Source organism: Ceratotherium simum, chromosome 5 (assembly GCF_057802395.1).
Source record: "Ceratotherium simum simum isolate JZ-2026a chromosome 5, ASM5780239v1, whole genome shotgun sequence".
NCBI classification, from domain to species: domain Eukaryota; kingdom Metazoa; phylum Chordata; class Mammalia; order Perissodactyla; family Rhinocerotidae; genus Ceratotherium; species Ceratotherium simum.
In genome coordinates, this window is record NC_141904.1 from 14,650,813 (window position 1) to 14,677,429 (window position 26,617).

At 37.7% G+C, this 26,617-nt stretch overlaps 1 protein-coding gene across 5 annotated transcripts in view; it reads left to right on the top strand.

Annotated features, from left to right (window-relative positions):
- Positions 1 to 25,582, top strand: part of PIK3CB (phosphatidylinositol-4,5-bisphosphate 3-kinase catalytic subunit beta) — a 177,988-nt gene extending 152,406 nt beyond the window's left edge. For all 5 annotated transcript variants that reach the window (XM_087430477.1, XM_087430478.1, XM_087430479.1 and 2 more), the window contains 8 exons: positions 651 to 829; positions 1,634 to 1,743; positions 2,912 to 2,990; positions 14,211 to 14,378; positions 15,433 to 15,556; positions 19,622 to 19,767; positions 20,908 to 21,040; positions 21,429 to 25,582. In XM_087430477.1, coding sequence (XP_087286603.1) covers positions 651 to 829; positions 1,634 to 1,743; positions 2,912 to 2,990; positions 14,211 to 14,378; positions 15,433 to 15,556; positions 19,622 to 19,767; positions 20,908 to 21,040; positions 21,429 to 21,566 — 1,077 coding nt within the window. In that variant the 3' untranslated portion in view covers positions 21,567 to 25,582. The remainder of the gene's footprint in view (positions 1 to 650; positions 830 to 1,633; positions 1,744 to 2,911; positions 2,991 to 14,210; positions 14,379 to 15,432; positions 15,557 to 19,621; positions 19,768 to 20,907; positions 21,041 to 21,428) is intronic.
- The last annotated feature ends 1,035 nt before the right edge of the window (positions 25,583 to 26,617 follow it).

Below are 26,617 nucleotides of genomic sequence, written 5' to 3' on the forward strand. Positions count from 1 at the left end.
CCAGATGGAGTGGTTCAGATTGGTTGTATTTCAAATTCTATTACTCAGTGAGCTGCAGAGTTCTGAATACTTTAGGTTTCATACTTATCTTCTTACCCACACTGTATGTCCCTTTTCTCTAATTTATAAGATTTCATTTAAGAAAAGAGTTAAAGAAAGTTTGAAAAATGGTGCTTTAAGTAACAGGTAAATAAAATAAAAATATGTTTTGTTTTGTTTGCTGAGGAAGATTTACCCTGAACTAACATCTATTGCCAGTCTTCTTCTTTTTGCTTGAGGAATATTCACCCTGAGCTAACATCCATGCCAGTCTTCCTCTATTTTGTATGTGGGTCACCACCACAGCACAGCCACCAACAAGTGGTCTAAGTCCATGCGCGGGAACTGAACCCGGGCCGCCAAAGTGGAGTCCACCGAACTTAACCACTAGGCTGCAGGGCTGGCCCCCAATAATACATTTTTTTATTCTATTGTATTAAATATATTTGTCACAAGCCAGGCACTGCTTTTATTTTAGCTAGTTGTGTGTATATGTCAGGGACGGGGAAGGGAGGGAGTGATTATTGAGTAATATGATCACTTTGTATTATGGTACTTTATATTATTTTTAACCATAAATGAATTTGGTGGTGGGAAAACTTATTTTTCAGGTTGAAGCACTCAATAAGTTAAAAACTTTAAATAGTTTAATCAAACTGAATGCAATGAAGCTAAACAGAGCCAAAGGGAAAGAGGCCATGCACACTTGTTTAAAACAGAATGCTTACCGGGAAGCCCTGTCTGACCTGCAATCGCCTCTGAACCCGTGTGTCATCCTCTCAGAACTGTAGTAAGTGAACATCTGTGCTGTTCTCAGTGAATCTCCCATGAAAATAGCAGTGCAGAAAGGATTCCTGAGTGACTGCCTTGGGGGAGCAGTAGGGCCAGCTGTTAGACCCAGTAAGTGGAATATAATTATTAAAGAAGGAATATCTTAAAGTCCTCAAAGGTTATTCTTGTGTATATTAGGATGTGTGTCTACCAATTAAATATACCTGTGGGGTTAGTGCAAGTTATTACAAGTTAATTTCTTTTCAATTGTATGTAATTAAATTTGTTTTGTATATTACTGGTTTCTAAGAGTTAAAAATCCTATGTAAGCAAAATATGGAAAATTATTTCTTTTTCATTTCCTCCAAAAGTAATAGTGGAAAAGTAATAATGTATAGTCAGTATATCAATATTCAAAATTGATCCCTTTTTAATAAAGCAATAATGAACTCATAATATTCCTAATTTTAATCCAGTGATATGTTCTGATTGTTATTGAACAATACTGTCATTGTTATATATATAGGTATATATATAACATAAAGTTAAGGAAAAATAAGGAAAGAAAAGGAGAATTTTAAATGTAGGTAGAGAGAAGGGCAAATCTGGGTTTTCAGTCCAGCCCATGTGGTATCGCTATGTGCCAACCAAGTCTGTCATACCTGTTGCTTTTCTACTGAGAGGAAATGTTCTAGTTCTGACTTCTGCAGACCTGAATGGAACAGGTGAGGGGTTCTCCCAAGCCTCATATATCACAGCAAAATTACAGTCTTGCCATATCTTTACATTGAGGTGAGCTAATTTTCCTCTTGTCTCATTTCAGTGTTGAAAAGTGTAAATACATGGATTCCAAAATGAAGCCTTTGTGGCTGGTGTACAACAATAAGGTGTTTGGTGAGGATTCAGTCGGAGTGATTTTTAAAAATGGTGATGGTATGTACTGAGGTTTTTACAGTGCCATATTCCTTAGTATTTTTCATCTGTTATCAGTTTGCTTTATCTGGAAGGTGATACGTAAATGTGTAACAGATGGCAGCCAAGAGGTAGCCATCAATGGTCATAAGGTTGAATTCAGCGTGTCTTAAATCCCTTTTATTTTCTTCTTGGAAAATGACTTCTACAGCTTACATACATATGTTGTTATAATAAACTTTCCTTTTTTTCCTACAAAATACAATGTCTGTCTATTCCTTTGGTAAAAAGCTTGTGAAATACAAGAGGATATTTTCAATTATGTATTCATATATCTTTTTTCAGTGATAGCAATTTGAAATTGCTGCCATAGTTTTGTATTTTAATTAAAATATCTTACTGACCCATAATTTATAAATGAAATGCATCTGAAGTAATCACACAAACCAGAATGCAGTCATGACTGCCACCACTTGTTAGCTGTGTGACTACAGGCAAGTCATGCAAAATTCATTGAGCTTCAGGTTGTTCATGTCCATGAGGATTATAGGATCTGTATGTTGGGGTTCTGAAAAGAAAGTAAGATAACATAAATAAATGTAGTTAACATAATACATGTTTACAACTATTTTAAAAAGAACTTCTAGTGTTTTGCTAGACATTTAACCCCACTTGACCACATGAATGTCATTATGTGGGAGTCAGTTCTTTCTTGGCCTCTGTTACCTAAGAATTACCCTTAGACGTGATAATTAATCAACTATTACCAGTTTTGCAAACCAGTCATACAATTACTTATGTGATTCTTAAGAACTTTCTGTGCATCCCTAAAAGCAAACAAGAAGGAAAACAATTAGCAGTGTGAATTGTGTGTATGCTGTAATATAGCATTCCTGTGTATAACAGTATTACAGCATCCATGCAATTAGTATGGTACCTTATACATGGTAAACAATAAAAAATATTTTTTTAGCTTAATTTCTGAAGTCGTGTTACAGGGACATGCTACACAACAAATCTAATATTTAACATAATGAATATGGTCAACATTATAATTTGGGGAAAAAAATTAGCACAGCATTTGTCAGTGGTTTTAGTTAATTGTGGCTGAATTAGCTAATCTTGAATTAATGTTATTAGGCATAAAATGGAAAGCGTTTATAGTAAAGCAGGGTTTTTTTTCCCTTAGATTTACGACAGGATATGTTGACACTCCAAATGCTGCGCTTGATGGATTTACTCTGGAAAGAAGCTGGTCTGGATCTTCGGTGAGGTTTCTAGTGAATTTATTTTTGTCTCATGTTGTATTCCTTCCATAGCAAAAATTTTAAAACTTTTTGTTGGTTCCTTCCTTTCTGCTATTATTATTGATTGTTGTTCATAATAATATTTATATAGCACTTTACAGTTTACAGTGTACTCTCAATTTAACTTATTTAAACTGCATCAGGTGTAAAACTATATATGTGATGGAGATTCCAGAAAGAAGGAATAGGTTTGAACTTCTAGTAAAGCCTGGACAGACGGCAAGAGTCACATTCGAACCTATGGTTTTGAAGGTGCTCTCAGGGAGGATGCACTGGTGGTCATGGGAATGACAAGGCCAGAGAAGGGCCTGCCCCTCTTGTTACTTAGCCTGGTAACATTGATTCCTCTACCTTCCCGGGAGGGAAGTGTTTAGGAGAGATCTCAGGGATTTTAGCTTGCCATCATTATTAGGGGTAGACAGTGAGCAGGACAGGTTTATGGAAACATAAACAGAAAAAAGGAAACATAGTGGATTTTAAAAGTTTAATTATTATCAGATCTTCTAAGGTAAAGAGCAGATGAAGGTAATTGCAAAGAAAATGTTTATGTATTTAACTACATAAAAATATAAGATTTGAGTGTCAACCAAAAAAGTTAAAAGTCAGGCCTCACACTAGGCATTATATTCATAATGAGCAGGACAGGAGGATAATAATCCTAAAAATTTAAAGAGCTCATAGATATAAATATATGGGAAGAAGATGTGAAATAGTCAGATAAGATACAAAATAAGTAAACTAATAATTATATGAACACTGTCAGTTCCATTGTAGAAGTATAAATTACAAGAACAATTGAATACCCTTGATTTCCTAGCAAAGCTTTTGCTAAATGATAATCTGGCCTAGGACACTGTTGAAGCAACAAAAACACAAATATTTTCATATGCCATTGTAAATTAATGTAAACCTCTCTGTATCAAGTTTTCTTATACCTTGTATCCACTAGTTCTAGAATTTACTTTAAAATTAGAAGGATGAACAGAGATTAATGCACAAAGATATTCATCCTTGCTTTATTTACAATTAAAAAAATTAGACCACCCTTTTGAACATTTGCTCAGTAATAGAATAATGGTTTTAAAAAATTATTAGTTTTTCCATGTGACCAAATATCTCGGGTATTTTAAAATATTTTTTATAGAATTTGGAGAAAGTGCTTATCTTCAAATATCAAATGAAGTAAGTGAGATGCACAAGTATTTTTATGGAATTATTTCAACCGTGTTAAAAATTCACTGGAAAATAACACACTAAAATGTTGACAGAAACTAAAATGGTAATAGACATTATTTCTGGGTGGTGGGATTAAAGGTGGGATTAAATTCCCCTCCCACCTTTGTGTACCTCTTTCTCTAGTTTTCTATAATGGGCGTCTACTTCTTTTTTAATCAAGGAGAAAAAAAACATTAAGCATGTTTCATGATATAATATAGATCCATACAGTTTTTAAACTTTTTTTCTGTGTTAGTTGATGATGATTGACTTCGTTTTTTACCTAATCGTTTATATTTTATTTTTTTTATTTGTGGACTATTTCAAACATGAAAGTATAGAAGATAATTTACAACAATTTTATGTTCTAGCACTCAGATTTAATAAATATGTATCTAGCAATTAAATGACAGATATTAACATGTTTCATATTTACTTTTTAAAAAAAAGAATTATGGGCCGGCCCCGTGGCTTAGCGGTTAAGTGCGCATGCTCCGCTGCTGGCAGCCTGGGTTTGGATCCCAGGGGCGCACCAACGCGCCGCTTCTCCAGCCATGCTGAGGCCGCGTCCCACATACGGCAACTAGAAGGATGTGCAACTATGACATACAACTATCTACTGGGGCTTTGGGGAAAGAAAAAAAGGAGGAGGATTGGCAATAGATGTTAGCTCAGAGCTGGTCTTCCTCAGCAAAAAGAGGAGGATTAGCATGGGTGTTAGCTCAGGGCTGATCTTCCTCACAAAAAATAAAATAAAAAAAAGAATTAAATGAGCAGATAAAGTTAATGCATTCTCATCCTGTTCTGTTGCCTCACATTTCAGAATTAACCATTCTTATAAAGCTGTAATATATATATTTTTGTGCTTTAACTATATATTATGTATCCATTGTATGCTTTGAACTTTAAGTAAATGGTATCATATCACGTGTAACTTTTTGCGGTTTACTTTTTTCTCATAATATTTTTTGAGATTTATTAAGATTAATATGTGAAGTTCTAATTCATTATGTTCACTTCTGTATTAATGCTTTGAATAAATACAAAAATTTATCCCTTCCCCTATTAGTGCCTGTTTGTGCCATGCCTTCCCCTGCCCAAAAAAACACCCCTACAGTTTACACACTTCTAAGTGTCTATTCACATATGGAGGAGTCTTTTAGTTTATATAGCCGGAAGTAGAATTGCTGGGTCATAAGGCATGTGCATTTTCAACTTTGCTACCATTGCCCAAATGCTTTCCAAAATAGTTGTTAACACTTTTGTTTCCACCCAGAAATATCTCCTTGCACTATGTTAATTTTTTGCAAATCTAGTGGATCTAACAAGGTATCTCATAGAATTTTAATTTAACATTTCTTTTATTAGTTTGAGTGAGTATGCTTTTAATGTTTATAAGTATTGTTTTCTCTCTCCTATAAATTACCTAAGTTTCTTTCAAGTTTATGCTTTTTGTTCTATTATTTTAAAAATTCCTTCCCTTATAATTGTCTCAAAGATATTCTTTTGTGTTTTATTTTGCTAATTTTAAACTTGGTGTGCTTTCCCTTCTTCTTCTATCTCTGCAAAAGTTTGGTCCTGGTGTTGATTTTTTGGAGTCTAGGTTTTCTTGACTACTTATTTTCCTTAATGGTTATTGCACTCTTCAGATTGTATTCCCTCTTGAGCCAGTTTTGAGGCTAAGAATTTTCCAGTTCATCAGTGTTTTCAAATTTAATACCATACATTTTTTATAATATCCTCTTGTAATTTTAAAATCTCTGCTATTTTTCTTCCTTTTGCATGTGTAAAATTATTTTATAAACAGTGTTTTGTCTTTATTAGTCATATTAGAGGTTCCTTCTTAGTATTTTACAAAAATGGGCTTCTAATTTTGTGCGATTTTTTTTTTTTGTTTTCTATTTTATCATCTTTATGGTTTCCTTCCTTTTACCTGTGTTCTTTTTTTTTTTTATTGTGGTAACATTGGTTTATAACATTATATAAATTTTAGGTATACATCATTATGTTTCGATTTCTGTGTAGACTACATTACATTCACCACCCAAAGACTAATTACAATCCATCACCATACACATGTGCCTAATCACCCGTTTTCATCCTCCTCCCTACCCCCTTCCCCTCTGGTAACCACCAATCCAGTCTCTGTCTCTATGTGATTGATTGTTGTTGTTTTTATCTTCTGCTTATGAGTGAGATCATACGGTATTTGACTTTCTCCCTCTGACTTATTTCACTTAGCATAATACCGTCAAGGTCCATCCGTGTTGTCACAAAGGGCCAGATTTCATCATTTCTTATGGCTGAGTAGTATTCCATCGTGTATATATACCACAGCTTCTTTATTCATTTGTCCCTTGATGGGCACTTACGTTGCTTCCACCTCTTGGCTATTGTGAATAATACTGCAGTGAACATAGGGGTGCACGTATCTTTGCACATTTGTATTTTCATGTTCTTTGGATAAATACTCAGCAGTGGAATAGCTGGATCGTATTGGAGGAATTTCCATACTGTTTTCCATAGTGGCTGCACCAGTTTGCACTCCCACCAGCAGTGTATGAGAGTTCCCTTCTCTCCAATGCTTGTTCTTTCCCTATGTTTGTTCTGTTGTTCTGATTTTTTGAGATGAACATTTAGAACGTTAATTTTCATTCTTTTTTCATATATACAATTAAAACCATAAATTTCCTCTAACTGCTGCCTTAGCTGCATCCCACAGGTTTTAAAATGTACTTATTTATGCACTTTCATAATACTTCAAACCATATAGAATTCAATGCTGAACTACCTGTGTGCGTGTTGGGACGTGCCTTCAGCAGTCAGTCAGCTAGTTCAGAACTGTGCCTTAGCCTTAACTTGTGTAAAGCCTCAGAGTCGCAAGAGGTGAGAGCTAAGGTCTTATAAGTCCTTTCCTGTATGTGTGCACAGCCCTGGGCATCCACATGACCTTCCAGATTCCTAAAATATGTTGGAGTTTTTCACTGTACCCTGTGGATATGCCACTCACCAGCTCTTCCTTTTAAGCTTTTGGTTAGCCTATTGTTTGCCTCAACTATTATTTACCCCTTAGCTGCAGTATTAAACTATTGATTCTGGTTATTTTCAAGAAACGTCCCCAGGTAAAAGGCACTTCACACCAGATGAGGTTTGATCAAGTCAAAGAAATAGAATTGCAAGTGGGATCTTCCTGGGAACGACCAGAGAGTTCAAAGAATGACAATTCTGTGAAATGGGATTTTGAAGGAGCTCTAGCTCCATTTTTGCCCCCTCTAGTAGACACCAAATTGTTGTGTTCACCATGATTGTGGGCTGTTCATTGTCAAATCTACTGCAGAACTGAGAAGAGGGAGGATTGGAATAGGTCATGGTAAAATACAAGTGAGATTCAGCTGTTTTCTTCAATAAACCCTCCGCAGATTGCCACAAGCCTTTCTTGTATTTCCATATTACTGAAATAGTTGATTCTGACAATTTTTTGCCAGTGTTCTTGTTGCTTTTATGGAAGAGTGGATTTTCAGAAACCCTTAACTCCTTGTTTTTGCTGACATCATGTGGTTATAGAATTTTTAAATCTAAATTGACAGCTGCTTTCCTTAGAAAACTTGAAGACATTATTCCATTATATTCTGACCTCTGTTGTTATTTTTTAAAAGTCTGCTGTCAGGCTAAATAATTTATTCTGTCTTCCAGTTCACATTGTCTGATCTTTTGTGTATTCAGTGTAGTGTGTTTATTTCAATGACCGTTTTTATGTAGGAGTTGTGTTTGATTTTGTTTTTGTATGTCTGCTCTTTTTGTTAATACTGTATTATCTGTTTCTTTTCATGTCTTTCATAATTTTAGAGTCTCTTTCTTACTGTTCTGTCTTTACCTCTTGGGGTGCCACCTTTTTGTTTATCTGCTTAATCTTATGCATTTCCTTGTGTAGTTAATAATATTTGGTTTTGAATTCATTATATTGGTGGAGATTGTGTCTTCTATGAGAGTCCTTTGTTCCCTAGGTTGTGGAAGTACTCCCAAAAACGATTTTGTGTTTAGTTTGTGCTGTTCCCCAAGGTCTTTACACACAGTCAACCAGTTTTTACGTTATCTTTTTGCCTTCAGGCTCTTATACCTCATGGGTAGTTTATATTTGTATCTCATGAGAATGTGGGAAGGCTTGAGTTTTTGCACTTTCATGAAACATTATTGATTGCCCACCCAGTGCCCAGAATAGATGACAGACTTTCACGTCACATCCTCTAGTCAGTGAGCAGACATTTTCTAGTTTCCCTTTTCATACACTTGACAGTCCTTTCAGAGCCCCAGCTTTGTGTAGAATCTCAGGTCTAGATCCTGGGCTCAAGACCATGTCTTTTTTCTCATGGGCATTAAAATGTCAACCAATTCAGTAACTTCCTGAGCCACTACTATGAATAATCTCTATATTTCTGAGACCTAGAAGTCTCCTTTCTTTATTAACGATAACTATCTATCAAACCTTTTTGACTTTATCTGTAATTTTTTATGTATTTTAGTGTCTACAGCAACTTAGTCCACAAGGTTGCTGGAAACCGTTGTACTTATGATTGACTTTATTCCTACAAGATTATAAGTATTTCCTGATTAATTTTTAAGTTTGAGTTATGGTCTCTTCATTACTAAACATATTTAATTTTTTAGAAACTTAAAACAGTTGCTATTTATTGACAGTACCAGGCATTGTATTAGGTTCTTCACACATATAATGTCATGTAATCTCTATAGCTCTTTGAGGTTGTGTTATTCCTTTTAAACAGATGAGAAAATTAAGGCTCAAAGTATTTTAAACAATTTGTCAGAGGTTACAGAAATATTAAGTGGCTTAGCCATATTCAAATCCAGATTGTCAGACTCTAAACTTGATGTCTTTCTGTTATTTTTACCAGTCTAAGTGAGAAAACAATTGTGGTAAAACATATCTAGTAACCCTTTGTTTATTTATCAAAGTGTTCTGGTGCCAAAAATATGTAATATTCCGTTGTTGTTGTTGTTGTTTTTAAGAAAGAGTTTTCTAGTCTTAGATCCTTCCAGGGTAAACTTTTCCAGAGCTGTTGAGGTAAAAAGAGCAATTTGCTCTGGGTGTTGTTCCTTTCATGGGACTTTTAGATGTGATTGGAATAAGGAAGAGAGATTATAGTTCATATAAAAAGGACTCTTTGAGCTCCATAAATGAGAGTTGCATTTTTGTTTGTGTGTGTGTGAGGAAGATTAGCCCTGAGCTAACATCTGTTGCGAATCCTCCTCTTTTTGCTGAGGAAGATTGGCCCTGGGCTAACATCCGTTCCCATCTTCCTCTGCTTTATATGGGACACCGCCACAGCATGGCTTGACAAGCAGTGTGTCAGTGCGTGCCCAGGATCTGAACCTGAGAACCCCGGGCCGCCGAAGCAGAGCGTGCACACTTAACCACTACGCCACCGGGCCGGCCCCAAGAGTTGCTTTTAAATTAGGGAGAATTTCTAATACAGCTGTGTAAAAATAGAATTAGTAGTTTTGAATAGGTAGCGAGTTTTTTGGTCAACTACTCGTAAGAAATACTGCATCGATAAGAGGAATGGGTGATTGTGAGAAACTCTGCCTGAGGGACATAAACCCAGAAGGGTCTGGGCTGCCGTTTTTGGGATAAATAAAGTTTTATTGGTACACAGCCACAGACCGTTTATTTACATATTGTCTATGGCTGCTTTTATCCTGTAACTGCAGAATTGAGTATTGACCTAGTAGTCTGCAGCGCCTCAAATACTTACTGTCTGGCTCATTTCCAGCACAAGTTTACAAGACCCTTTCTATAAAAGTAAACCCTGATGAAAATGTTTTTACTTGATTTACCCACGGAAAAGAGGGGAAACTTTTCAACCTTAGGCTAGTAACTCGTTGGTTCTTTTCAATGTTAGCACGTAAGCTACACAGTCATCTTCTTTACTAAGAGCAGACTCAGAGCATATGATGAGTCTTGTTTAGTTATGAAAGGCTGAGCTGAAGACTTTGTCCTTAGTTCTATCAGTCTAATTGAAAACCCCAACCAAGTTCTTTTCTCTTAGTTTTGATTTTACCCATTCTATTCAAACATAGAGCACATTTAGCATCAAATGAAGTTCATTGTGACCTCTGGCAAAGGGAGGCAGCCACATGTGGGAGTGCTAGAAATAAACCTGGTGCCTGTCTGATGGGAAGCAGTGTGTGTCTAACAAGAAAAAGGAACTTGTCTGTCCAGTGAGATGTTTGCTGACTTTTTGTACTCTGACCCCATGTTAAAAAAATATGCAGGACTTTAATTCTTTTGAGTTCATCTCAAACTAACACCTTTTTCTCACCAAAGATTTTTTACTGTTTCTATAAATATACATGCTTCAGTGTTCCTGTTGTGTTTGTTTTTCTTTTGGCCAGCTATTCAGGTTAAATTGGGTCATGTAGCACACACTTAAGTTCAATCTCAAATCTTCAGGTACCTTCTATATGTTACTACTTTGATCAGAATATTTTAGTACTTGTTATAACAGTGTCTTGTTAACATGAATGAAAGTGCATAATTGTCATTTTAATTTTTCTCTGATGTCTCAAAATACTCTTTTGGTATCTTTCATTCTAAATTAGAAAATTTCTAAGCCATCAATGTATTAGAACACCCTGACATCCTTTGGTCAATAGATAATAGGCAGTCAGCCTTTTCTGTCAAGTGTGATAGGTTGTCTACATGTGTAAATGTATCTGGCCTTTGGTAGATTTGACAGTCCTCTATGACCCCCCCATTTCCCCACCCCCAAATACATGTGATGTTGAATTTTGGACAGTTGTCTTCATTGTGACTTTACATCTGAGTTGTACTAATGAGGTTTACTTCCCTTTTAAGAGAGCTACACAACAGTTCTTTGATGACACTGGTGTCAGTAGTCTTGGAAGGATGAAATAATGCAAACATTAGGTAAAGGAGTTACACTTCACTCCTTTGGAGGCAATGAGCTAAGATACCACTTAGACTTGGGTCGATGTGTCAGAGTCAAGGCCAGAGAAAACATTCTACATATCCATTCAGAGTAGGATTATGGGGCTGCCACCCCTGCTACTGTAGAATTTATTTCATTTTTTAATGCTTGCTCTAGTGGAAAGGTAACAATTGCTCCTTGGGTCAGAGAGTCTGAGAAAGGAAGGTAAACATTACTAATTGTTGTGAAGGCCTTTATAAGAAGTGTAGAAGTTGAGTGCAAAGGGGGCCCATGTAAGATGGTCAGGGCTTCAAGAGTTTGTCCCCAGCTTGACTTCTGTCAAGCTGTCTCTCTGAGAAGGATGTTTTTTCCTTCCCATTGTGAGCATTCCATCCTCAAGACACTGAATGCTTTCATCGTTGCCTGCTTTTGAAGAGGAAGTTGTTGGACTTTTGCCCAGTTTGGCTGCAAGTGGGGTGGGAGGAGTTGCGAGAAAGTGAGCCAAAGTGCACTTTAACCGGGCAGTGTTTACCTCACATGTGTTGTGCCACGATAAGGATAGGGGTGTTGGTAAGAACTTTCATGCTCCATAGCTACCTTGCTTACTGAGGGGTAAATTTTTAAAAGGAGAAATAATAATGCAGATGTAAAGCAGTCTATTGGTATATCAGGCTGCCAGCATGTAGTTTGACAATTCTTCTTCCAACCTTATTTTGCTGGAAGTAGGAAGGTGCTTAAAGAGGCATAAAATAATTGAATTGTCAGTTGGAAGGAAATTTAGGAACTACTTAATAAAACTCTTCTGATTGTTACACACACTAACACACTCATGCATTCCCCCCAACACACAGACACACCCACACGTACACACATTCTTTTTCTTTCATGAAATCCTTCAAAGGCTTTCTCAGTGCTTTCAGGAGAATGACAGAAGTCCTTACATGGTCTATGGGCCCTGCGTAGTCTTTCCAACACTGACTGTTTCTTCTCCTTGCACTCTCCTCCAGCTCTGCTGTCCTTCCTCCTCACAGAGCTCTTTCTTAACTCTTGACATGCTCTCATGGCATTTGTCATTCATACAAAGATCACGTGTACATTGTGCATTTGTGCTTTGTCCACTCAGTGAGGCCAAGAATTGTTTTTTTGCTCATTTCTGTATCACCAACAGCTTACACAATGCTTGGCACATAGCTGCACCCCCATATATTTATTGAATCCATGAATTCCATCCATAGTATTTTCTGTAGTCACCTGACTTTTATTTGAACTTTCCAAGGTATTTCATTCCATTTCGGAGTTGCTCTAATGATAATGCAGTCTTGAGAAAATATTTACAACCAAAATGAGAAAAAGATAATACTAATATATTAAGAACTCATATAAGTCACTAAGGAAAATGTTTAAAAGCCTAATAAACAGGCAAAAAATGTGAATAGCTAATTCACAAAAGAAATTCTTCTCAAAATGGCTAAAAGAGATCTGAGAAAATTTTTATTTTCACTAGGAATCATATAAATGCAAATCAAAGCAAAAAGCTGCCTATCAATTTGGCAAAAATTATTTTGCATGAGAAGCAGCCCGAGAGGCCTGTTGTGCAGTTAGTGACTCTGGAGACTGTGTTAGGTTAAAAAGATAGTTTTAGAGCCACACAGACCTAGTTTTAAGTCTTGGATCTTTCACTTAATTAAGTGTATGACTTTTTGCAAATTATTTTTGTTTCTCATTTGTAAAATTGGGAACTTACCTCATAGGGATTTTGTTATTAAATTTGTTTGTTCATTCAAAAATATTTTTATTGAGTGCCTGTCCTGTGCCAGGCACATTCTCAGGCACTGAGGATATGGCAGTGAACAAAACAGCCCTGCCTGATGGAACTTACATCTCAATGATAGAGACAGACAATAATCGAACAAATATATAAAATGTCCAGGATGTTGGATAGTGTTGAGGGCTAGCGAGGAAAATAAACCAGGGAAGAGAGAGCAAGTGTTGTGTTACTAATAGTGTTGCAATTTTAAATAGGACCATCCAGGAATTTCTCACTGAGACGGTGGTGACATTTCAGCAAAGACTTCAAAGCGGTAAAGGAGTAAGGCATGTAGATGTCTTGAGGAAGAATGTTCCAGGCAGAGAAAATAACATATATAAAGGAATGAAGGAGTATTGTGCCTGATATGTTTGAGGAATAGCAAGGAAGCCAGCGTAGCAGGAACAAAGTGAGCAAGGGGAGGATATTAGGAAAGGTAAAGGGGTACTAGATTGAAAGCCTTGTGAGAGATAACAAGCATGTTGGCTTTCACTCTAAGGTGGGAAGCCATTGCAGATATTTCAGTCATGGGAGTCACATAATATGAGTATATTTTAAACGAATTATGTTGCTGTTGCATTTAGAACAGACTATGATATAGGGATGCTAATTAGGAAACTTGAATCGTTATGTAAGAGTTGATGGTAACTTGGACTAGGGTGGTAGCAGAAGGAAGGGTGGAGGCAAAGAAGTACTTAGACTCTGTGTACATTTTCAAGGTAGGCATGAGAGAAGAGTCAGAGATGACCTTAAGGTTTGGGCTTGAACACCTGGAAGGATGCAGTTGCCGTTAACCAAGGTAATGTGTCAGGTGCTTAGCCTGCTGTGTGGTACCTATTAGGTGCTTTATAAAGGGTGGTTTCAAAATTCAGAGGAAAAAGTGAAAGACTTGACTTTTCTCTGATGTGCTTCTGTCCACCTACACAAACAAATAGAATATTTCACCAGAATAACTAGCTAATAAATTATACACTTAGCTGGCACATTGGAATTGGCACATTGGAATTTTAGTAAATGACTCCATCTGTTAGCCAAGAGATTTACTCCCTTATAGAAGGTAGAACTCTTATTTTTCCATATAACAAAAATACAATAATGATAAGGGTATCAATAGTAATAAAACTTGCATAAAATCAAAGAAAAAACTCCGTTAATGTTTCATTTTATAGATAATATACACGTGACTCTTTATGCCCATTTTTTTCCTTTCAGGATGCTGCCTTATGGCTGTTTAGCAACAGGAGACCGCTCTGGCCTCATTGAAGTTGTGAGCACCTCTGAAACAATTGCTGACATTCAGCTGAACAGTAGCAATGTGGCTGCTGCAGCAGCCTTCAACAAAGATGCCCTTCTGAACTGGCTTAAAGAATACAATTCTGGGTTCGTTTATTTTGTTTGATTATCGTTTTATGAACAAACAGTCAAATAACTGTGACAATTCTAATTCTCCCAGTTAGAATCATTAGTGTCCTAGAGGAAATATTAGTGTTATTTATTGCTTCATTTCAGCTTAGATCAAAATGACAAATAGGCCTTCCTAAAGTCTTTCAGGTAGTTAGCATTAGAATTCTGCTGTATCTAGATCAAATTTCACAGCCCTACACTAGTAATCTAAGAATTTAAGTATTTTAAAAATAACGTGTAAGTTTTTGTTTGTGCATCAACTTCTGTAATTATGTTAATGTATTAACTTAAGTAAGTTTTCAATAGATTTTTACAATAGAATTAAATGAGTTTGTAGACTGCGATCTCTCCAAACTAAAAACTACAGTGCTAGAAATTGTGTTATTTATGGTTATTGTGTTGGAAAAGGCTTAATACATAGGAAATTAAGGAATTTCACAGTCAGGGGAAAATACTCTGCAAGTAGTTTTGGCTAAAGACTTTGAAGTCAAATTTAAATTTTATCATTGGCAAAATCAAAAGACTTGTATGTGAGAATCAGTTTCCAAATTTTGATCTTAGGGTCTTGTCTCTAAAGGGTTTATATTACTCACTTCTAATTTAAGTCAGTGATTTAAGTGGTTGGAACTATAATACTTGACTCTTAAATTCTGGTCTTAGGTCAAAACTGACTAAAATGTTCCAAAGCCCCAGCATCATCAAGCAAAGCTGATGGTCTCCTCTCATTTCTGTGCATGTGAACCTCCCTCTATCCCCGCTGAAACACGACTCTAAGGACACAGCAGTTTGAATGTCTGAGGTCCAGTTATCTGAGTCTTTGAGCCAGTCAGCTGACTCATCTCTGCCCTGCTCCTGTGATGATCATCCTCACTGTCTTGGCTCATCCAGCATGTTCTGCTCATATGGTTTTGGCAACTCTGTGATGCAGTTCTCTTCACAATTAAAAAGGAAACAGAAGTGTGAATTGGGTCTCATCCCACACATTTGGAGGCTAAAAACCTTTGTTGCTTCTATTTTTCCTCTTGTTCAGGGATGACCTGGACCGAGCCATTGAAGAGTTTACCTTGTCCTGTGCCGGCTACTGTGTAGCTTCTTATGTCCTTGGGATTGGTGACAGACATAGTGACAACATCATGGTCAAAAAAACTGGCCAGGTGAGCTGCTCTGCGGAGTCTGCCAAGGTCTGCAGTGATGTTATTGCTTATGTCCAGCACAGTCTCTTGTGAAACTCAGGCAGATTCTTTAGTGAATCTCGGAGTCATGTCTTTGTCTTTTCTTTTATTTCCCACCCCTTATTTCATGTACCATCTATTTCATATATTCATTAGTTTCTTAACTTAAAGTTAGGTGATAAGCATTTATTTAAATGTTTAAAAAGTTATTACACTTATTTAAAAGTGACCTATTCTTTCAATATAAGAAATTATATTTGGAACATGTATGTTCCTAAGAGTAGAAGGAGCAGATGATGTGCAAGATGTATTAACTTTTTTGTGTGTGTGTGAGGAACATCAGCCCTGAGCTAAAATCCATGCTAATCCTCCTCTTTTTTTTTTTGCTGAGGAAGACCAGCTCTGAGCTAACATCTATTGCCAATCCTCCTCCTTTTTTTCCCCTCAAAGCCCCAGTAGATAGTTGTATGTCATAGTTGCACATCCTTCTAGTTGCTGTATGTGGGACGCGACCTCAGCATGGCTGGACAAGCAGTGCGCCGGTGCATGCCCGGGATCTGAACCCCGGGCCGCCAGTAGCAGAGCGCGCGCCCTTAACCACTAAGCCACGGGGCCGGCCAAGATGTATTAACTTTAAAGAAGATAACAAATGCTAAAAAAACAAAAGTTGAGATGAACCCCACTTGAGCCATTTTCTCTTTTAGAACATCAAATCTCATCATATATGGGAGTAGGGAGAAACGGAGGAAGAATAATATCATTTTTGGGGTAGCTAGAGAACCAGAGAATGTTATTTATGAAGAAGCTCTTAGTTTTCACATGAAAAATTTCTCATTTTTTGGAGTGGCTTATGTTTGTTTGTTAGTTATATTAAGCAAAGACAGATGAGATAATTGGGATAATTTTTCAGTTTAGCCACCCTTGCAATTCCGTGCCACTAGGGGCATTCCAGAATGAAAATTTTTGGGTCACTTTGTGAGCTCTGGACCTAGGTGGGACCCAGAGTTTTAAACCTCCTGGGAGAGCTAGGTAGTTCTGGCTTGGGGCTTTGAGAGTTGAACTTTGTGTTCATACTTAAAAGGGTTCCCTCAGACTTCTGGTAAATCAGGTTGAACCCATAGGTTTTTCTCCATTCTTTTCTGACACTCTTCTAATATATATTAAGGAATGAGAAATAGGTAAATCCAAGAAGTCAAAGATAATAGGGAAAGAGGCCATGGTGGGTGAAAGACATCAAGAGATTTGGGGATGATAGAAAGCAAAATGGAAAAGCAGCAATGACTTAGCATAGCTGAGAAAATGGAAACCTGCGTACTTGTAGAGGGGTATGTCAGTCCGAGAAAATCTCTGGAATCAGAGGCACTAGGTACTGCTGAAGGTGGCAATAGGAGAAGAGGCTGAAAACAGGATTGATTGGCAGTTTGTATATGGAGCATTTAGGTGCTCAAGTCCCCTTCCCAACTCCGTGTAGGAGAGAGGATTTACTCCTTGAAGAAACTGATTCTTCTGACTCAAGGACACCAGGTTCTGCAGAAGCTGTGGCAAAGGTGCCATGTTAAAAATGGGGATGATATGAAAGTTGGCATACTAAATGGTACGATCCCCAGCCACTTCCACTTGCTTTGCTCCAAGAACACTAGAAACCAGGTGTATATCCCTACTCTCAGCAAGAGACTAGATGGTTCCTTCTCAAGAGAATTTGATTGGTTCCAGTGAAAAGACCTACAGATCCTGAGAGTTGAGGTCTCTTTCTAGTCATTCTGCAAGTAAGCCCACCAATCAACAATCCTACCAGGTACATAGAATTTTCTTTCACCTTTTGAGTGACCCATTCTTAGATATGAATGGTCAGCCAAAGCTGAGCAGATATTTGAGGGAACCCTCCACCATGAAAGGTGGAGACCAAAACAAGCAAAATGGGAAAAAAAACAACTCTGGGGAAAAAAAGTAATTGCAGTCAACAGAGGATGATTTAAAAAATCAAAACAAAAAAGACATTGCATCCTTAAAGTAATAATAGGATTTTATTTTTTAAAAATCAGAAAGTAGAATTCTTGGAAATGAAAAGAAGAAAGAAAAAAAAAAGTTAAAAGAGAAGTAGTGTAAACTAAAAATCAGCTAATATTTATTGGATTCTTAACTTGTAGAAGGCACAGTTCTAAGTTCTTTAGTTAACTTCTTCACTCTTCCTGAAAACCTTACAGAGTAAGTGGTAACGTTATTCCCATTTACAGATGAGAAAATTGAGGCAACAGAGAGCGGACATACCAGGATTTAAATCCTGGCAGTTTGGCTCAGATTCTGTTTTTTAGCCACCATGCTATAAACTGCCCCTTAATATCCCAAAAAGAAGCAAAATATCTTATAAATAGAAAAAAGAGTATCTAGAAATGATAGAGAATCAGTCCAGGGACGTCTATTATCAGCCTAATAGGAATTCCTGGAAGAAGTAACAGAGAAGAGAAAGGGAAGGAACTTACTAAATAATATAAAATAATGTTTTATAGTATATATAATAGCAAATAATATAGAAACATTTCCCAAAGCTGATGTTCATGAAATTCAGTAAAAAGCACACGAAAGTTCCCTTATAGTGGATGAAAAGACACTAAGAGTCCCTCTGCCATGACTATTCAGTGCATCAGGCACAAAGAGAAGGTCTTAAAACCTTTCCAGAGACCCAGCAGGTCACATACCAGGGTTCAGGAGTCAGACTTGGCTTCTCAATAGCAACACTGGAAACTATAAGACAGTGGAAGTTAGCCTTCATAATTTCAAGAAAAAATGATTTCTAACCTAAAATTCTATAACCAGACTATCAGACAAGTGCAAAGGTGGAATAAAAACATTTTCAAACATACAAGGTCTCAAAAGCAGTATCTCCTCCCCATTTTTTCTCAGAAGGCTGGAAGAATAAGGGCATCCACCAGAATAAGGGTCTAAACCAGTAGTTCTCAACTGGGGTGCTTTTACCCTCAGGGGACATTTGTCAGTGTCTAAAAAAGTTTCTGGTTGTCATAACTGGGGAGAGGGGGTATTCTACTGGCATCTAGTGGGTGTAGGCTAGGTATGCTGCTAATCATCTTACAACGTACAGGACAGAACCTCACAACAAAGAATTATGGGGCCCAAAATGTCAGTAGTGCCAATATTGAGAAACCCTGGTCTAAACCAAAAGAGAATGTGATGTGGGACTCGGGAGACAGGGACTCCAAATGGGAGAAGAGTGAAGGGAGAGCCCAGAATGATGGTTCTGTGGCAGGCCTGGAGAACAACCAGCCCAGACAGGAACCAGCAAATTACCTGATCCTGTGGAAAACTGTTTTGAAAATGATTTTTAGATTTTTAAGAAGATTTTGGGAAGAATTAATGATAAGGTCATAGAACACAAGCCAAAAAAAGTTTTGTCAAGGAAAAAGATGAGCAAAAAAGGAAATGTCATGTGTCTTATCTTTGAAATGTATTTACGTAGTCTGAACAAAATAAACACTGAATGTTGACTTAACCAGAAATTATGATATAACGTGCTGCATTGTGTAGCATTACATCAGCACAAGAGTACTAAGTCTTTACCTTCCATAATAAGAACAGTAATCCAAAATTAAGTAAAAAATAAGTATAAGTATACTCTTTAGGAAAATGGAAGCAAATACCAGGAAAAACACATGAAAAGGGGGGAGAAGTTACCTCTAAGTAGTAGCACTCAAGGTGGTGAGGGAGCTGGTGGGGCAAGGATGTATTCTCTTCTCTTTTATATTTCTTTATGTGTATGTTTATTATTTGGATGTATTTTTCGTTTTAAAGATTTGTCTTTCCCGCAGGGTATATGCAGTTTAATATCAGGGTTACTATTGAATATAAAAGACCTAGGAATGTTAGAGACACTCTCTTCCCAAGTGGCCCAGTAGGCTATGAAAAGAGAGAAGGGCTCAGATGAGGTGGATGTAGTGCATGGGGGTCTAGGACTGCTGAGATCTTGCCTTTCTATATGAAACTCACCAGAAAAACAAGGGAAGTTAAATCTCCCACCCCCCCTTTTTTCCCCAGCTCTTCCACATTGACTTTGGACATATTCTTGGAAATTTCAAGTCTAAATTTGGCATTAAAAGGGAGCGAGTGCCTTTTATTCTTACCTATGATTTCATTCATGTGATTCAACAAGGAAAAACAGGAAACACGGAAAAGTTTGGCCGGTGAGTATTGCCCTTGTGTCAAGGATCAACACATCTAACAGAACATCTAATTTCTTTCTCCCTAGCTGGATTAGCATTTCTGAGCTGAGGCATTCTCAGGTCTGGCAGATATTCAGTCTGCTAACAGGAGGTTTTTGGGGAGTTTGCGTGTCAGATCCACATTCTGGTTCTGAAATACTCGGAGAGGAGAAACAGAATGCTAAAAATTTAAAATAAGTTACTCTGTTTTATTCCAATAGTATACCACCTTTTACCTGTCTTAGAAACTTCTCTGAAAATCTTAAGATATTTGATAGTGAGACGCTGAGGGATAGGCATTTTGCTGTCACTCTATGTGGAGTACAGTAAGGGAGCCAGGGTTCAGGGACAGACTTTGTAATCTCTGATCTATTCTTCACTATTTGTATCTTTCCAAGTACATTACTTGTCTTCTTGTCTTTATTTCTTCATCTTAAAATGGGGACAAAAATAATTAAATTTGAAGGCTGTTATGGTAATTAGAGATATATTGTATGATGTGACCAACTCATACTATAGGCTGTACCAAGTGATTGCTGTTATCATTTCTGGTTTTGCCAGAGTTTCTGCAGAATATACCTCTGGGTCCATTTTTCTCTTTGGCAAAATTAGGGAGATAGTTTTGGGTGGTCCTCTTGAATGGCCATCTTGAAGAAGAGAGAGAGGGAAAGCAGATGACAGGGAGGCGTAATGCAAGAGCATTGACACTGATTTGGGGGACATGAAAGAAATTAGTCTCTGGAGTCAGACCGTAAATCTAGTCTAGACTTATGTTCAGAAATCCTCGTGGATTATAAGTATCTCTTGTTTTATAATCATTTTTTGTGTCTCATAAAATATAAAAGCCTGGATTAAGTGTTATATTGCCTTTTATCATAGAATTTCAATTTAGTTTTGTTTTTGAAAAATATATGTATGGTTTTATAGAGCTTGATTTATTTTATGTAAATTTTAGTCCTGGGACAATTTTCAAAGAAGTAAAAATCAGAAATGAGCCTTTAGTTCAGTCGAAACTTTCCAGCTCTAATGGAAAGTCTAGATATGTCTCTCTTGTTTTCCTTTATGAAATTTACTATCTCCCCTCTAACAACATACTTTTGGGATTTGCCGCATCAACTAAAGGTTCCGCCAGTGTTGTGAGGATGCATATCTGATTTTACGACGACATGGGAATCTTTTCATCACTCTTTTTGCACTGATGTTGACTGCAGGGCTTCCTGAGCTCACATCAGTCAAGGATATACAGTATCTTAAGGTACAAACCCCTTCTTTTGTATATGGGACTTTGTGGGTGTGGAGCTCAGCAATACCTGCCTATTTAGATCAAATGTTCAGAGAATAGAACAGAGTCATTTCCTGTGAGACGGTTTCTTATCCAGGAGTGGTAGCGGCAAGCAGCTGAGTAGTTGTCTTGCAGTAATCATAGATTCGTTTCATCTTCAAAAACCCTTTGGCAGAGGTCATGTTATCACCCTACCTGGGTATTCATTCTCCCTCCTGCAAACAGCATTTAAATAAGGACATGAGGCACACTGCTTGATGGTGGCTGGGGAGGCATGCTGAGCCAGCCTCACGCAGACTTTGATATTTGTACATCACTACAGAGGATGCATAAAATCTGATTTTTTTCCCTTCATTTTTAGGACTCTCTTGCCTTAGGAAAGAGTGAAGAAGAAGCACTCAAGCAATTTAAGCAAAAATTTGATGAGGCACTCAGGGAAAGCTGGACTACTAAAGTGAACTGGATGGCCCACACAGTTCGGAAAGACTACAGATCTTAACGATCAGCCTTTGCTCCTAATGTATTTGTTGGTTTCGTTTAGTTTTCCTTTTGCACTTGCACTAAATTGTACATGACCCTGCCAGAGATAAAGGGAATGAAATCCTGGAACCCAGAGTTAAATTAAGAACAAGGCATCCCACAGAACCTAATCTGAACAATCCCTGATGACCACCCTCTGCTTTTTGAATGCTTCCAAGATTCGTCATGAAAACTGTCAACATTATGGATAATCATTTTCTGCTGACTTTGCACGCCAAGGAATGCTACTAGAGATTGTTTTTTGTCTTTCTCTCTCTTTATTTTTTTTTTACTTGGTACTTTTCTGGAAAGGTGTAAATACTTCTTTTTCATATTGTGACCAAGTGTTATCACTCAGCCAGCTTATCCACACCTGGGGACTGGTGGCTGTTCTTACTTTCCAAATGAGGCTTAAAAGAAAGGTATCTTTCTTCCCTTTTTAAATTGTGTAAACTACAACTTATAATATAATTTGAAATTATGATTATTTTTCAAAAGAAATCTTTTAAACCTGTGGAAACATTAATTCTTTTGTGGATATTTGTCTACCACGATAGTATCATCCCAACCAGACTTGCTGAAAATCTTCTGGTGAGGCAAATATAATATATATGCTGCGTATATATTTATAAAATTTCTAGTGGGAGTTCTATATAAAAAGATGTTTCTTTGGTTTTCTTCATCCTGTGTTTTAAAGTTTTACAAAAAGCAGAGCTTTTTCCTGAGCTACTTTTTAGTTAACCACGTGATCCAGTTCTTCCAGCTGCTTCTGTGATGAGGCACATGTTAATACAGTTTTACATGGTATCTATGAAAGAGTTCACTTCATAGAGCGTAATATTTGAGCGAATGTACCCAAAACAGAAAGCAAATGAAAAGGAAACTTTATGGAATAAACTCCAGACCTAAAATTCAGTATTTTAGTAAAATGCCAGCTGTTCTTACTATATTTATTAAAACTTGTGATAATGTGATTTTTCAAGGATATTAGTTCAAATTGAAATGGTTTCATGCCACATGGAATTCTTTAATTTATTTGTTGAGGTACCATATATTTAGGGTGCTAGATGGCAAATAATGTTAATATGTGCAATAGGAACTACTGGTTTGAATGTGTAAATGGATGCTCTTTCTGAGTATTGACAACATCCAGCAAAACTACTGCTTATTCTCCAAAGACTATTGGGAGCTCTCAATCCTCAAAGACATGGGAAAGAGAACTGAGTATTTGCCCTGTGACTGAGTTTTCTATAGGAATTTTATTAAAGATTGTTTAATTTTGTTGTTCTCCTTAATGTTTTCAGTCAAATAAATGGGTGAGCTGGTTTTGGCTGCTCTTGGGATGTGTGGGCCTCTTCTTTATAGGCAGCACAGGCCTTTGGACCTTGGCACTGGGCCTCTAAGAAATGGCCAAGTCAAGACAAACCAACCTCAGGAGTAGGCTCATGGTCTCGTCCTTACTTTCTCTCCTTGTTTCCCAGCCCCATCAGGCAGTGTGGGAGGCCTCTTGGACTTTGGTGGGAACCGGAGGCAAGAGGGTACCCTCATTAAGTTTCCACAGCTTTGGGAGGTACCTTGAGGTCTTGGGGAATGTCCCTTCAGTTACTCTGTACCCAAGCCAAGGCCAGACTGTAGCCACATTGGAGCTTTCTTCCATGGGGCAGATGCTCAGAGCAGGTCACAGTTTCTTGGAAATAACTTAGTTGAGGATGGGGTTGACCTCTGAACTTACCATTCTGGACTAGACTTAGAGTTCCAGGAATGGGACTGTAGAAGGCCAAGTTTGTTCAGGGATCTTTGTCCAGTAGCAGTCAGCCATTACATGCACAGGTCGCAGGTCAGAGGTTTGGAGAGTGGTGAACGTTGCCAGGCAGAAGTGGGCACCACTGTTTCCAGAGGGGTCTCCTCAGCCTATAAATATATGCCAAATCAGTGAATGTGAATGTCTTTAAGAACAAGAAAGGGAAATGAACTTCCTCAGACAGTGCTGGACCTGAGCCTGGGATGGCTCTTGACACGCCATCTGTAGGCCCCCCAAAGAAGCCAGGATACTGGCACAGTAGCCCTCAGTTGCTGCTGAGCACTCCTTGCAGGTGCTCCCTAAATACTTGCTGAATTGCATATCTCTGATTCTCAGGGACTCTGGCTAAGCCAGAGGAGGTGACAGAGGAAAGCCAGCCTCTGGGATGGGTTTGGGGTCTGGGCTGCCTGGGATCAGCTTCTTACCTGGGGGCTGGTTACCCAATGCCTTGGCTGTTAAGTGCACTGGTCTACAATGAATCTAACCCCAAAACACTTGGCTCCCTGTCTTTTGGTCCTTTCCCAAGTTTCCCCAAAATAAGGTGTTGGAAACCCCGTACATTTCCATACTTGAGGACAGCAGCTGTATCTACCCGGTCTAGGAAGACAAAGGACAAGTTTGTTGAACAAGTAATTCCTGAGTATCCACCTTATGTCTATAGGCAGACCCTGGGCTGCAGAGGCCAATATTTGCCATCCAGCTCTGCCTCTGTGATCCTTGAGTAAGGTATTTATTTTATTTCTCAGAGTCTGAGCTTCCTGGTTTGTAAAATGAGACTGATAATAACTGCCCCACTCACTTCTGTGGGGTGGGGAGAGGCTAGGTTAAGACTGTGAATGGGAACATATGCTGAGTCCCAATTCAGAGGCAAACTCATTTCTTTCCCTGCTTCCTCCTCTTGAAGGCCACTGAAGGGAGGAATCTCAGGCAAGGAAAGCCCTTCCAGAGCTCTGTCTCTGTCTCCTGTCTGGGGTGACCCCTCCAGTGCATTCTCAGTTCTGCCTTGTTCTGCCCATAGCCCTGACTGTCAGCACCAGACCTCAGCCAGGCAGCCTGTAATGCAGGTGTCACTTATCTGCAGAAAGTGAAAGATTGGTCCACGGGGTGGAAAGCAGAGTGGTACTGTGCCATGTGACCCTGACTCTTGGGGATGGGCAGCTCTTAGAAAGGAGCGGGCAGGGGCTGGGGTTTCTTGGAAGAGAGGGTCTCTAAGCTGAGTTTTCAAGGACAACTTTGAGCTAGGTGAAGGGATGATGGGAAGAGCAGACTGGGCACAAAGGTACAATATATATGAAGGTCTGGAGGTGAGAAAAAGCAGAGTTCATGGGCATTAACAGCTGAACAATTGTTTCTTTCCACCCACCTCTTTCCCTTCCTCCACTCCAGAATGCTGCTTCTCTTCTCAGGGATCCAGGTAGGATCTAAACACCAGTTGTCATCCTGGACCCTCTTCCTCTTTTAGTATCTGTGACAGTTATAATTATCCCCTTTTCTGAAGATGGAAAAACTGTCTGCCATCACCTTCTGGATTATTCCTACTCTAAAATGTATAACTAATGGATTTTTGAAACTCATGGTTCCTTTCCACTTTTAACAAATCCCAGGTTCAACACTCAGAAACGTTTGACCTTTCAGACCTCCCCTACCTTCCTCTCTTCTATTTTTTTATTGTGAAAAATGGCACATAGAGAAAAGTGCATAAAACCATAACACGTATAAATAACATCAGTATGTTATGGAGCAAACACCCTCGTAACCACCACACAGGTCAAGAAAGAACATTGCCAACACCTCAGAAGCCCCCCAAGTTCCCCTTCCTGGTCAGGACTCCCTCCCTCTCTGCCAAGGTAATCACTATCTCTTCTTTTATGGCAATCATCTATTTCTTTATTTTAGAGTTACACTGCCTATTTTTTGGGTCAGGCATCTTTTACTCAACATTGTGTTTTTAATATTCAGTCACATAGTTGTATGTATCTCTGGTTCATTCTGTATCGTCACTGTATAGTAGTCCATGTTATGGATATCTCATAATTTGTATATTCTTCCTACTGTTGGGACGCATCCAGGTTGTTTCTAGTTTGAGGCTATTACAAACAATGCTGCTATGAGAATTATAATGTATCTGCTGGTTCACATATGTACATATTTCTTTGGATGTGTATATTTAAGATTAAAATTGATGGGTCATAGGATTATGCATGTCTTTATTTTGACTAAGTAATGCCAAAATAAGTAGTTGCACCAATTTATTCTTCCTCCAATACTTAATTCTTGTTTCTCCACATTCTCACCAATAACCAGTTAACCAACATTTAAAAGATTTTAGCCATTCTGGTGTGTGTAGTCAACTAATTTATTTCCCTCATTAGTAATGAGATTAAATTGCTTTTTTGTATTTGTTTTTGGCCATTTGGATTTTCTCCTTTGTGAAATGCCTGCTAAAGTCCTTTGTCCATTTATTTATTTGGGTACCTGTCGTTTTGGTTTTTTGTTTTGTTTTGAGGAAGAGGTTTTTGTTTTTTTTTTCTTTTTGTTTTTTTTGTGAAGTTCTATATATATTTTGTATGTAAGCCTTTTGTCAGTCATATGTGTTGAGAGCATCTTTTCCATTCAGTGTAACATTCTCATTCTCTTAATGGTTTCTTCTAATCACATAAGATCTTAATTTAACATCAAATTTATTGTTATTTTCCTTATGGTTAATATTCCTTGTGTAGTATTTAAATCTTTCCTTACCCCAGGGTCATAAAGATACTCTCCTAGATTATCCTCTAAAAGCTTTGTTTTTTTTTGTTTTTTTTTTACCTATTCCATTTAGATCTATAATCTACCTGGAATTGCTTTTTATATATAGTGTGAAGTGGGAGTCAAATTTTGTTTTTTCCCATGTGCACTAAATTGTCCCAGTATTTTTCATTGGAAAGATAATCCTTCCCCACTGTTCTGTAGATCCACCTTTATCATAAACCAAGTGTCCATATATGCATGAGTTTCTTCTGGACTCTAGAAAATATTCAGTAGACTTCATCTCCCTATTTTTATTTTAATTTACTTAATTTATCAAACTCTATACATAGATGTGTGCCTAGCACACATCTAGACTATGTTTAATCCTTATAACAATCTTATATAATAGGTACAATTGTTTTTCCCCACTTTACAGATGATAAAACTGAGACACAGTTTAAGTAATTTGTCCATAGTCACAAGGTAGGAGCCAGTATTCA